The sequence below is a fragment of the Rhinopithecus bieti genome, unplaced genomic scaffold (assembly GCF_001698545.2).
Source record: "Rhinopithecus bieti isolate Rb0 unplaced genomic scaffold, ASM169854v2 scaffold_2432, whole genome shotgun sequence".
NCBI lineage: Eukaryota > Metazoa > Chordata > Mammalia > Primates > Cercopithecidae > Rhinopithecus > Rhinopithecus bieti.
The window spans coordinates 3,977,083-3,989,296 of record NW_016804136.1 but is presented as its reverse complement, the minus strand read 5'-3'; the positions used below and the strand labels follow the sequence as shown (position 1 = coordinate 3,989,296).

The 12,214-nt window shown below is 42.1% G+C and overlaps 1 protein-coding gene across 1 annotated transcript in view; it reads left to right on the top strand.

Annotated features, from left to right (window-relative positions):
- LRRFIP2 (LRR binding FLII interacting protein 2) overlaps window positions 1-11,465 on the top strand; it is a 135,152-nt gene extending 123,687 nt beyond the window's left edge. The window contains exons 24-28 of the mRNA XM_017865726.1: window positions 778-827; window positions 5,584-5,704; window positions 9,305-9,384; window positions 9,963-10,067; window positions 10,512-11,465. Of these exons, the coding sequence (XP_017721215.1) occupies window positions 778-827; window positions 5,584-5,704; window positions 9,305-9,384; window positions 9,963-10,067; window positions 10,512-10,622 (467 nt within the window). The 3' untranslated portion in view covers window positions 10,623-11,465. The remainder of the gene's footprint in view (window positions 1-777; window positions 828-5,583; window positions 5,705-9,304; window positions 9,385-9,962; window positions 10,068-10,511) is intronic.
- The last annotated feature ends 749 nt before the right edge of the window (window positions 11,466-12,214 follow it).

Below are 12,214 nucleotides of genomic sequence, written 5' to 3'. Positions count from 1 at the left end.
TTTTTTTTTTTTGAGACAGAGTCTCACTTGGTCGCCTAGGCAGGATTACAGTGGCGCGATCTCAGCTCACTGCAATGTGCAACCTCTTATCTCCCAGGTTCAGGTGGCTTCCTGAGTAGCTGGGATTACAGGCGCCTGCCACCACGCCCGGTTAAGTGGAGACATGGTTTCACGATTTTGGCTAGGCTGGTCTTAAACTCCTGATCTCAAGTGATCCACCCAACTAGGCCTCCCAAAGTGCTGGAATTACAGGCGTGAACCACCACACCTGGCCCAGCTGCCCACATCTTGGAGTGGGTCCCCTTCCCTCCCTACTAGCTTTTGGGGACTTCGCTTTTTCCAGCATTGTGCTCCTCTCTTTTCTCTCCTCCAGCTTCCTTTGCCCAGTCCTGCTCTTACCCCATCTTCTTTCACATACTTGGATCTCTCCCGCTAAGGGCTCAGCCTTTGGGAGCACACTTGACATTTGAGTTGTCTACTAGTGAAAGCTTGAAACAAGGAAATGACCTCCTTTGTACTTCAGTTTGTCTTTAAGTGGCAAATCACTGCTGTGGGGAACAAATGTTGCATTTGGTGCCCTGATAAGTATCAGTTGTGTGGAAATACGTTTTAGAAAGTTAAGAACTTTTCCGTAATGCTATTAACACCTTTATTTCTTTAGATATTCAGAGCTGTAAGTAATATAATTTATCAGATAATATTAGCTGTTTATGAGTTTGAAAATTTTTTGTTTATATACTACATCATCATATTTACGATCTTTTTCATTTGTTTTAGATGTAAGGCTACGAAAACTTGCTGGAGAGAAGGAAGAACTACTGTCACAGGTAAAGGCATTCTTAATGGAGTGCAAAATAATTTTAACAAAGTTACATGGTAAAATACTAGCTAATTGAAATGTTCATTAAAAAGAAATATGCTTATTTCAGACATCAGTACTCAAGGGAGATTTGAAGGATAGATAATTCATATTTTACCTCTTTGTTATTTTCTGTTCTTAAAACATTTTTTTAAGGACACATAGTTTAAGGAGTCATATGGTTTTCTACAAAGCTTGTTATGAACACAGCAATCCCCTGGCCTGGCTCCTCTGTCCTCACCCCTGACCATTTCTGTTAAATGCTTTTAGCTGATTCTTGTGTACTGTCCTTGTACCTCTGTGTAACATACCTGCATTGTGTCTTGATTGTTCTGCTTCAGGCATTCTATATTGACATCCTTTTATGGAAGATGAAGGTTTAGCTGTTTTTCATCCTTTGTCCCTGCCACACACATACATATTTTCCACTCCCAAATCCTCCTAATAAAGGAACAGTATAATTCCAGTCTGCTTGTGTCATTAGGACCCTCTAAACACTACTCACAGTGGAGCCAGGTTGCATTCTAGGATCATCTCCCTTGGAACTATTAGTTTCCTCTAAGTTAATGTTATGGTTTTTCTTTGTATTTGCTTGGTTTTCTATCATCAATTTAGCCACAGAATCTCCAACAGTAGATTAAACCCACTCAGTATTTTCAGATCCATCTGGCATTCTTTCAGTTCCAGTTTGTCGAATCTTGGTGCATCTGACTTGTCCCTTTCTAAACTAATGGCTTGCTCTCTTGGTACATAGATGTGGTCACCCTTCATTGGCATCTGGGGATTTTCTTTGCATATGATTTAGGTTGGGTTCCCTTTTTCCAGTATCTCATGTCTTTCTCCTTATTTATTTTCTTATTTTGGTACATCTTTCAGTAGCTTCCTGAGAAGAGGGTTTGTGGATTGTTAATTTTTCATGACCTTGCAGGCCTGAAGATGTCTTCATTCTACCCTCTTACTTGATTAAATAGTTTGGCTAGGCAGAGAATCCTGAGTTGCCATTGTTCTCCTTAAGATTTTTTAAAAAGACATTTCTTCATTGTGCTGTGACTTCAAGTATGGCTGTTGAGTTTTCATGAACATTTTGAGTTCTGATTTTTTCTGATTTGTGATCTATTTTTCTCCTCTTTGTAGAAGGTTGTATCCTATTCTCTTTCTCTCTAGTGTTCTGGTGTAATTTGAAGATAGCAATGTGATTTGAAGTTTTCATATGTGATGCTGGGCCCCTGTCAATTCTAGGTGCTCCCATACTTTTAATTCTGGGAAGATTTCTTGAATGATTTTGTTACTCATTTTTTTCCCCTCCCATATTCTGTATTCTCTATTTTGGAACTCTTATTCAGTCATTCAACAAATGTTGAGTGAGATTCTACTATTTAACATGCACTATTCTAGGCACTGGGATATTTCAGTGAATACGTTAGTTTAGAAAAAAATTCCTGCCTGAGGGACATTCTAGTAGGAAGACATCAGACAATAAACAGTATTATATGATATGTTAGAAGGTTTGTGTGAATGCATTTATTATATGTGTTTCTCTGGCTACTTACAGCTGCATAGGGGCAGGCATGGAGTGGGTAGAGAGCTAGATTTTACCAGGACAGTATTAATGGGGCAGAAGAGGTGAGGGAGTATGTAAGAAAATGATTATAATGATGGACCTTGAAATTAAACTGGATGAAGAGGATTCGGGAGATATTCAGGAACACATCAAGGTACAGTAGAAAGGTGATGTAATCTGTAGATTAGTGGTACCAGTGTGGTTGAAGGGTTGTTGGAATTCGGGTCTAGAGAGAAACACCTAGAAAGATGAGGAATGGTGGTTAGAGAGAGGATACATGGAACTAAATTGTGTAGGGATTACAACTGTCTAATGATAAGATCTAGTATATGATTGTGGGAGTAAGTAGCTGAGGGCAAGAAGGGATAGATGGCAAGATCCTTGGAAGGCAGGTGGGTTAGTCCATTTTTTGCTTTGCTATAAAGGAATACCTGAGGCTGGGTAATTTTTAAAGAAAAGAGGTTTGACTGGGCGTGGCAGCTCATGCCTGTAATCCCAGCACTTTTGGAGGCTGAGGCAGGTGGTTGAGGTCAGGAGTTGAGACCAGCCTGGCCAACGTGGTGAAACCCCAATGCTACTAAAAATATACAAAAATTTGCCGGGCATGGTGGTAGGTGCCTGTAGTCCCAGCTACTTGGGAGGCTGAGGCAGAAGGGAGGTGGAGGCTGCAGTGAGCCAAGATTGCACCACTACATTCCAGCCTTGGGTGGCAGAGTGAGACTTTGTCTCAAAACAAAAAAAAAAAAAGTAAAAGAAAAGAGGTTTAATTGGCTGTAGTTCTGCAAGCTGTACAGGAAGCATGGTGTCAGCATCTGCTCAGCTTCTGAGCTCATTTTCCTGAGGCCTCAGGCCAGGCTGGTCTTGAACTCCTGACCTTAGGTGATCCACCCACCTCGGCCTCCCAAAGTGCGGGGATTACAGGCATGAGCCACCGTGCCCAGTCAGCCTCAGGAAACTTCTAATCACGGCAGAAGGTGAAGGGGGAGCAGGCACGTCATATGTCAAGAGAGGAAGCCAGAGTGAGTGAGTGGGGAGGTGATGTACACTCTTAAACAACCAGATCTTGTGTGAACTACCAGAGCGAGAACTCACTCATCACCAAGGGAACGGTGCAAAGCCATTCATGAGGGATCTGCCCCATGACCCAGATACCTCCTACCAGGCCCCACCTTCAGCACTGGGGAATACATTTCACCATATGAGGAGGTGTACCAGAAATTGAGAGATCATTTGTCAGGGAGATCCTCTACTTAGATATACATTGAAATTGCCAGAAATTAAGACAGGAATAGTCTAGAGGGAGTGCAAGTTGGGAGCTATTTAATAAATGGTGATGAAGGAATGGGATTTTGGCAATGATAAGTAGTTAGTGTATATAATTTGAAGAGATGAGATTAAGACCTGGGACTTTTAGGGAAGATGTAGGGAAAATACCAGCAAGGAAAGCAAGAGGACACCTATTCCATCTCTAGGTTCAGTAGTAGGAGGCCGTGGAAGTACCAAAAAGAAGGGCCGGGCATGGTGGCTCATGTCTGTAATCCCAGCATTTGGGGAGGCCGAGGTGGGCGGATGACTTGAGGTCAGGAGTTCAAGACCAGCCTGGCCAACATGATGAAACCCCACCTACTAAGAATAACAAAAATTAGTCAGGTGTGGTGGCATGCACCTGGAATCCCAGCTACTTGGGAGGCTGAGGCAGGAGAATCGCTTGAATCCAGGAGGCGGAGGTTGCAGTGAGCTGAGATCACACCACTGCACTCCAGTCTCGGCCACAGAGCAAGACCCTGTCTCAAACAAACAAAACAAAACAAAACAAACAGTGTTTGAGAGAGCTGCAGAAGCAGCAGGATTCTTAAGGGAGAGGGTTCTCATCTGCTCAGAGAAAAGACTGAGGACAGAGGGCATTTGCTGATGATGGACTGTTAATTCTAGAGGGCACAGTGGGAAAGTTTCAGGCATTGGGAAAGGTTAGGAGATGAAGGTTAGTGGTCCTACAGACCCTTGTGAGGAAGAGTGCAGAGGAAGAATATGACCCTTTGCGAGATGCACATAAATAGGAATGATGGAGACAATGAAATCAGTCCTGGTTCTCTCAAGGCAGCTAATGACGGTGATCCTGTGTGTTGAAAGGGCAGAGGTGTCTGGGAAGTATAGTTAGTCCCAATATAGAGCTTACCCTTTTCCCATTGGGGAGTGGCAAACTTAATCTTAGTGCAGAGGCTTCCCTTTGACCCCTGTTGATGGAGTTAAGGACAGCCGGGGAGTCATCTCTATATATCTTATTATTATTATTATTGACAGAGCCTCACTCTGTCACCAGGCTGCAGTGCAGAGTGGTACAATCTCAGTTCACTGCAACCTCCACCTCCCAGGTTCAAGTGATTCTCCTGCCTCAGCCTCCTGAGTAGGTGGGACTAAAGGCATGAACCACCATGCCCAGCTAATTTTTGTATTTTTAGTAGAGACGGGGTTTCACCATGTTGGCCAGGATGGTCTCGAACTCTTGACCTCGTGATCCGCCCGCCTTGGCTTCCCGAAGTCCTGGGATTACAGGCGTGAGCCACCACTCCTGGCCCCAATTATTTTTATATACAGAAAGTTTTCTAAGAAAATTTAACCTATGTCTAAAAGTAAACAACAAAAAACTGCTCATGGAATCTTCCATTTTAAGAAATAATCCCTTGAATATACCCTATCAGTTAACTGTTTATATTTTTATTTTTTTAGAGATGAGGTCTCACTTATGTTTCCCAGGTTGGTCTCGAACTCCTGGGCTCATGTGATCCTCATGCCTCAGCCTCCCAAGTAGCCGGATATATAGGTACATGCCACTGTGCCTGGCTGGAATTTTCCATTTTAAACAAAAGTAACAAAAAATACCCCAAAGATGTACTGTTCCATAAAGCAGACACAAATTTAAAATCTGGCTATTTTTTATTGGGACACCTGGTCCTGAGGCTTGCTCTTTTCGATGTTTGTTCATAGCTTATCTTTAGCACCTAGGACAATGGGTGTCTCCTATTAGGCACTCAAGAAAATAGGTTTTGAATGAATGTGGCTGATATGGTAAGGGTCTGCTTTGTTCTATGATGTGACCACAGAATAAGCATCGGTTTCATTTGAGAGATTGGATCTTGCTGATGAACCTTTATTTTCATTTCAGATTAGAAAACTGAAGCTTCAGTTAGAGGAGGAACGACAGAAGTGCTCCAGGAATGACGCCACAGTGGGTGACCTGGCAGGACTGCAGAATGGCTCAGACTTGCAGTTCATTGAAATGCAGAGTAGGTACCAGGGGACAGGTCAGTCCCAGTCGTATATAGACTATGTCCCAGGGGTGGGTTTGTCAGCAGGTTGCTGGTGTCTTGTAGTACTTTTCTTTCTTTTCTTTTTTTTTTTGAGACGGGAGTCTTGCTCTGTCACCCAGGTTGGAGTGCAGTGGCACAATCTCAGTTCACTGCAGCCTCTGCCTCCTGGGTTCTAGTAATTCTCCTTCCTCAGCCTCTGGAGTAGCTGGGATTACAGGCACCTGCCACCTGGTGCCTGGCTAATTTTTTATGTTTTTAGCAGAGACACAGTTTCGCCATATTTACCAGGCTGGTCTCGAACTCCTGGCCTCAGGTGATCCACCTGCCTCAGCTTCCCAGAGTGCTGGGATTACAGGCGTAAGCCACCGTGCCCGGCCGTAATACACTTTTCTTAAGAAGAGCTATGCTACAAAGATTGGTTAGTCCTTGGCTAGTCCAAAAAAACCGTCCTAGTCAGTAAGATAGCTGAATAGAGGCTCCACTAGCCTGTGTGCTTCAGGGGATAATGTTCCTTTCTGGGTAAAGTGATTTCTAGGAACTTTTTTCACATAGTGAAATGCCTTTTGACAACCTGGCACTGTCCTTTTCTATACCCATGTGTCATCTTTAGGCTCCCGTACAGTAAGCACCCTTCCCCATTAAAGTTTTTCCTCTGGAATTTATCTTGGATAATTGGAGGAATCTACTTGGAACTACTTCACACCAAATTGCACAGTTTCAGAATTTTCCTAGAAGTATTTTTGTTAATCTAAGTTTATCTTTATTAGATGAAATTTAAAATAAGTCCACAAAATAAAGTCTATTCATTTTACCCAGATTATTCCGGTTTTTCTCACTTTCTACTTTTGACCTCATAATAAAATGATCACTGTAGTCACACTAATTCCCACAGTAGGAAGATTTCAGCAGGAATTTGTAGTTACCCTTTGTTAGTGATTATGTGTAATTCTGGGACAGAGGAGATTTGTATTTTTCCAATAAGAATAGTGACTTTTCTGATGACTAGTATTAAAATTTTGTTTATTCCATGGACTTTTCATGTAAACCTTCTGAGATGGGCTGCCAAGAAAAGACTTCCTGGGGCCAGGCGTGGTCACCCATGCCCATAATCCCAGCATTTGGAGAAGCCAAGGTGGTGGATTGCTTGAGCTCAGAAGTTCGAGACCAGCCTGGGCAATGTGGTGAAAACCTGTCTCTTCAAAAAAAAAGAGAAAATACTTTTTGGATTAAGGCTTATTAATACTAACTTTTGATATTGGTATTATCTTTTCTGTTGGACATCAGTTAGGACACTTGTGACATTTCCTGGTGAATATTTTATTCAAGAATGTCATTTTGGTGTTGGGGGTAGATGAGAACAAGGACATGGGAAGAGGCAGGCTGACTAGTCAGGAAGCTACTACAGTGGTGGGCCTGAACCAGTTCAGTGGCTGTCAGCAGTCTTAAAGAGAGGGTAGGGGATAGATCTGAGAGATTGTCCTGAAGCAGCAAATTTAAAAGGAAACAGATTTAGGGGAAATGGGCTTGCATTTATGTGTGAATACTTCCTAGAGTAGGTAGGTGTTGTATAGCTGGTATTTGCAGAAGGTAAAGTACCCAGGGAGGAGGTGTAGAACAAAGTGAGCTTTGCAGAACTGTGGGAAAGCTGGCAAAGACAAAAGCAAGCAGCTCCCCTGGACCAGAAGACCAGGAGTGTAGCAACTCTCGGTTCTGGACAATGCCTTGCCTATTATGTGAGTGTTTTGGAATGGGATTTCAAAACACACATGAAATTACTGAGATAAGAGACTTAAACTTTTGAAAACAGGAAGGGAAAGGTGGTTTGGAGAGTGAGAAGGAAGCAGTATATTTGGATAATAGATTGCTGAGGATGACAATTTAAAAATAAGATCCTGAAGCTTGTTTTAGAGCTCAGAAATAGGAATACTTCTCTTTCACTACCAGATACGGCTTTTGGGGAGATGGCAACCCTATTCCTTTTAAGGTGACAGTAATTGTCCAATTAGAAAAACCTCTCACCACTTTAGGAGGCTGAGGTGGGCAGATCACAAGGTCAGGAGATCGAGACCATCCTGGCTAACAAGGTGAAACCCTGTCTCTACTAAAAACAAAAAATTAGCCAGGCGTGGTGGCAGGCACCTGTAGTCCCAGCTACTCAGGAGGCCGAAGCAGGAGAATGATGTGAACCCGGGAGACAGAGCTTGCAGTGAGCCAAGATCGCGCCACTGCACTCCAGCCTGGGCAACAGAGCAAGACTCCGTCTCACAAAAGAAAAGAAAAGAAAACCTCTCACATTGAAGACTGTATAAGTAATTGTAACCTTGGTCATGTGGAAATGTAGCAAAGTTCTTAAGTTAGATAATCTGAATATTTCCTGTGGTATGTTAGATTTGGTTTATCTTTTGCAAATCTTAATACTCTAATCATGCTAGAGACTGATTTTTGCTAAACTTGGATTCTTGCAGGGATTTTTAAAAGTCCCCTCCCATCATTTCTAAACTTTTCATTTTAAGTGAGTTACTTCCTAGGTCAGATGTTCATCTAGTAACTTATAGCTCTACCCATAACATATTATCACGTTACTGAACAGCATTTATTCCAACATATATGTATTTAGGCATACACTATGTACAGAGCACTTGGCTAGGTATAGAGGTAGATTTAGGAAGGCCAAGACAGGGCCCCTCTCCTTACTTACATATACGATGTTTAAAAAGCATGACAGATGTCATAAAAATGCCAATAAAATACAGCAAGGGAAGAAGTTATAATTAACTAAGGAGAGTCATGAAAGAGGTGAAAATTGAGCTTGTCCTTGAAGGTTAAGACTTAAGTCAGAGGTGGGAGAAAAGGACCCTTACAGTATTGGATAGCAGAAGCAAAACCTGGGAGATGGGAAGGTATGGGGCCGGGTTCAGGGAATTAGAGGGCCCAGTACTGTGGGCATGGAGGCTCCACAAGGTTACACATAAGGATAGTAGGGGCTGCTGCTGAATTGGCAGGGCTCCTTTTGCAAGCCCTGCTCACACATATCATAGGGTAAAGAATGAATTTTCATCTAACTCTTGCTGCAAGGGATACTGTTGTAACATATATGCTAGAGCATCTTGTAGTATATAGTCCAGAAGCTGGGCTGCTGAAGATGCTATGGTTGTTGTGTGTGCATTTGTATTTTGTAATTTTTTGGGGGGCGGGGGGGGAGTCTCACTGTGTCGCCAGGCTGGAGTGCAGTGGTACGATCTCGGCTCACTGCAACCTCCGCCTCCCAGGTTCAAGTGACTCTCCTGCCTCAGCCTCCCGAGTAGCTGGGAATACAGGCCTGTGCCACCACGCCCAGCTAATTTTTGTATTTTTAGTAGAGGCAGGGTTTCACCATGTTGGCCACGATGGTCTCGATCTCTTGACCTCGTGATCCGCCCACCTCGGCCTCCCAAAATGCTGGGATTACAGGCGTGAGCCACCACGCCCAGCCCTGTATTTTGTAATCTTAAGACTGCATGGTCCTCTCGACTGCCTGATGGCTCATACCGTCATCTCTGACAGGTGAAGATAATTTATTGTCTTCTTCTGTTCTAGGAGATGCCAATAGACAAATTAGCGAATACAAATTTAAGCTTTCAAAAGCAGAACAGGATATAACCACCTTGGAGCAAAGTGTAAGTACTTCTATATGGTACCAAGTGGTTTAAATGTACTTCCTGCATCTAAGTGGCTAACAACCCCATGAGTGCCTGGGTTGCCTTTGCAGTTGGATCAACAATAGTTCTGTATTAAAATAGAAAAGCCAGCAGAGAGCACTTATTGGGGCATTTTAGCCTTCTGTTTTCTCTAAAAACATAGGGAACTATAGCTGTCATTGTTCTTTGTAGATATTTCAGTAGAATTCAAGATCATCATTTGTAACAAAATCCCTTACACATTCCAAAAAATCTAAGAACTTTTCCATTTAGTGAGTCTCCTCCTATACTGCTTTGGCACTTAAACAATATGGTCATAATAAAACTTAGCATGGGAAATTGGCCCTAAAATGACTCTACAGCTGTAATCCTCTCTGGGGACATTTCTTGGTTTATAAATAGCAATTGAGTTCTGAGAGGACTTATGACTCACCCTTAGGGGACTTGTTAGTGTTAGATTACTTCGCATTTATAATGACATTGTATTTCCATCTTGGCTACCAAAAGTGGTAACTTCTAGTGCCTAGTACTAGAGGCCTATGTTCTCATACTTACAGATTAGCCGGCTTGAGGGACAGGTTCTGAGATATAAAACTGCTGCTGAGAATGCTGAGAAAGTTGAAGATGAACTGAAAGCAGAAAAAAGGAAGCTACAACGAGAGGTACTTCTTTTAATATGCTTCTTGGAGAATACATTCCTAAAAAGAAAAAATCTTTTGGAAATAAATTCTTAGCTGTGTAAGAAATGTGATACTTAAGGAAACAGCAGTGGAGTCACTTAACTAATTTGTGTTGGTTTTTGACCTACATAGTGACTGCCATTTACTTTTATGTTTTGGTCAATTAGATAATAAGTAAAGATAGTTTTTATTTCTGCTTCAGATCAGGTCTATTTCTCCAACTTCTATATATCCTTTCTGTGATTAAAACAAATAAACAATCCTCAGTATCATCATTTAACACCTCTGACAGAAAAAATGAGGCTGTGGGTCCTGCGCAAGGCCATCACAATTAGCAGTGCTTTCATTTCACAGGAAGTTGAAAATAGAGTAGCACTGGATGCTGTTTCTGACCACATGTAGTGACTGCACTCTCCCTGTCTCCAGTTACGAACAGCACTGGACAAGATTGAGGAGATGGAGATGACCAACAGCCACCTGGCCAAGCGGCTGGAGAAGATGAAGGCCAACAGGACAGCACTTTTGGCCCAGCAGTAGGAAAACCACCCTTCAGCCTGGGTGATGCTCCTTGGGGCCCTACCTAGAGGGACTGACTTTTGTCCATTGACACAGACCCCTTTTAGTACTGTTTTGAGTTTTGTCATTAAAACAGCCACCTTTGTATTTTATAATTTATGAGAGAATGAAGCCAGTTTGAATCTTCATGAATGAACACTTTGGATTTTGTTGTAGTTTGATTCTAGGCTAGAACCAGTCCATGCTGTTTTTATTTTTTATCTCCGTAATTGTAGAATCATGTTTACTCAACATTTTTCCCCAGCTGCCTCAGTAACTGGGCACTCGGAGGCCTTGGCACAGGTTCTGGAGGACAGACAGCACTTCTATGAGTGCTTACTGAGATCCTTGCTGGAGACCTCAGAAAACACAAGTGCCTTCTCCACGGTGCAGTTCAGACTTCAGTGATCTCCAGTGGTCAAAAGACATTTACCCTTAATATCAGACATTTGTATTTTAGTGAAGAAACAAGTTCTTGGGTGGGGAATCTATGTTTCACTCAAATTTATATGTTTGGAGGAAAAAAGCCTTTTTTTGGTAAAATATTTAAATTTATATAAGAAAATGTTAGAAAACATATGGGGAGTGTATATAAAACTCGCTTTATTGCATGGGGCAGGGGAAGTCCAGGCCTAATACTCTTAAAGTAAGAGTTGGGTCCTTTTTTCTTCAATACAACTGTGCTGTACCTTGTAAAGTATTTTATCTGCTGCTTATTTGTGGAATGAAACCTCAAACAAACCCAAAGGGGGAGGGTAGGGCAGGGTGGGCAGATAGGAAATCTGCCTGCAGATTCTATTAAATACACCCTTTTGCCAACCACAATTGGCTACTGACATGTTCATTTTGTTACAGGAGACTTTAAAACAAATCATGGCAACCACATCCCTCTTCTTTTGTCTCCTCGAGGAACAACAATCTGGAATGTAGAACTTTTAAAGAATTTAGTTTCATCTTTAGAGGTACCCTGTCCAAGAGGTTTTTTTAAATCATGAAGTGCAATTACTTTGCAGAATTTATGATTCTCTTTTGCTCTTAGTACCCAGGTGGTTTTATTGAAATGATTATTGTATCTTTAAAGTGCTTACATAGAAAATATATTGGGGAAAATGCTAGTGACTAAAGGCACATAAGATAGATAAAGTAGACTCGTTAAGAAATGATATGTACAAAAGGAATAAAATCTCTAATGATTGGTTGTGTGCCTGTTTATGTACATTAGTCATTTTGAAAAATATGTATGCCGAATCTCCTGAATTGATATGATTTTCTATAAATCTTTTTTTTTTTTTGTTTTTTTTTTTTTTTGTGAGACAGAGGGTTCTTCCGAGGTGCACCCAGGCTGGAGTGCAAGTGGCACGGATCTGCTCATGCAACGCTCGTGCCTCCCAGGTTCTAAGTGATTCTCCTGGCCTCAGCCTCCTGAGTAGCTGGGACTACAATTGTGCACCACCACGCCCGACTAATTTTTGTATTTTTAGTAGAGACGGGGTTTCGCCATGTGGGCCAGGCTGGTCTTGAACTTCTGACTTCAAGTGATCCGCCCGCCTCGACCTCCCAAAGTGCTGGTATTA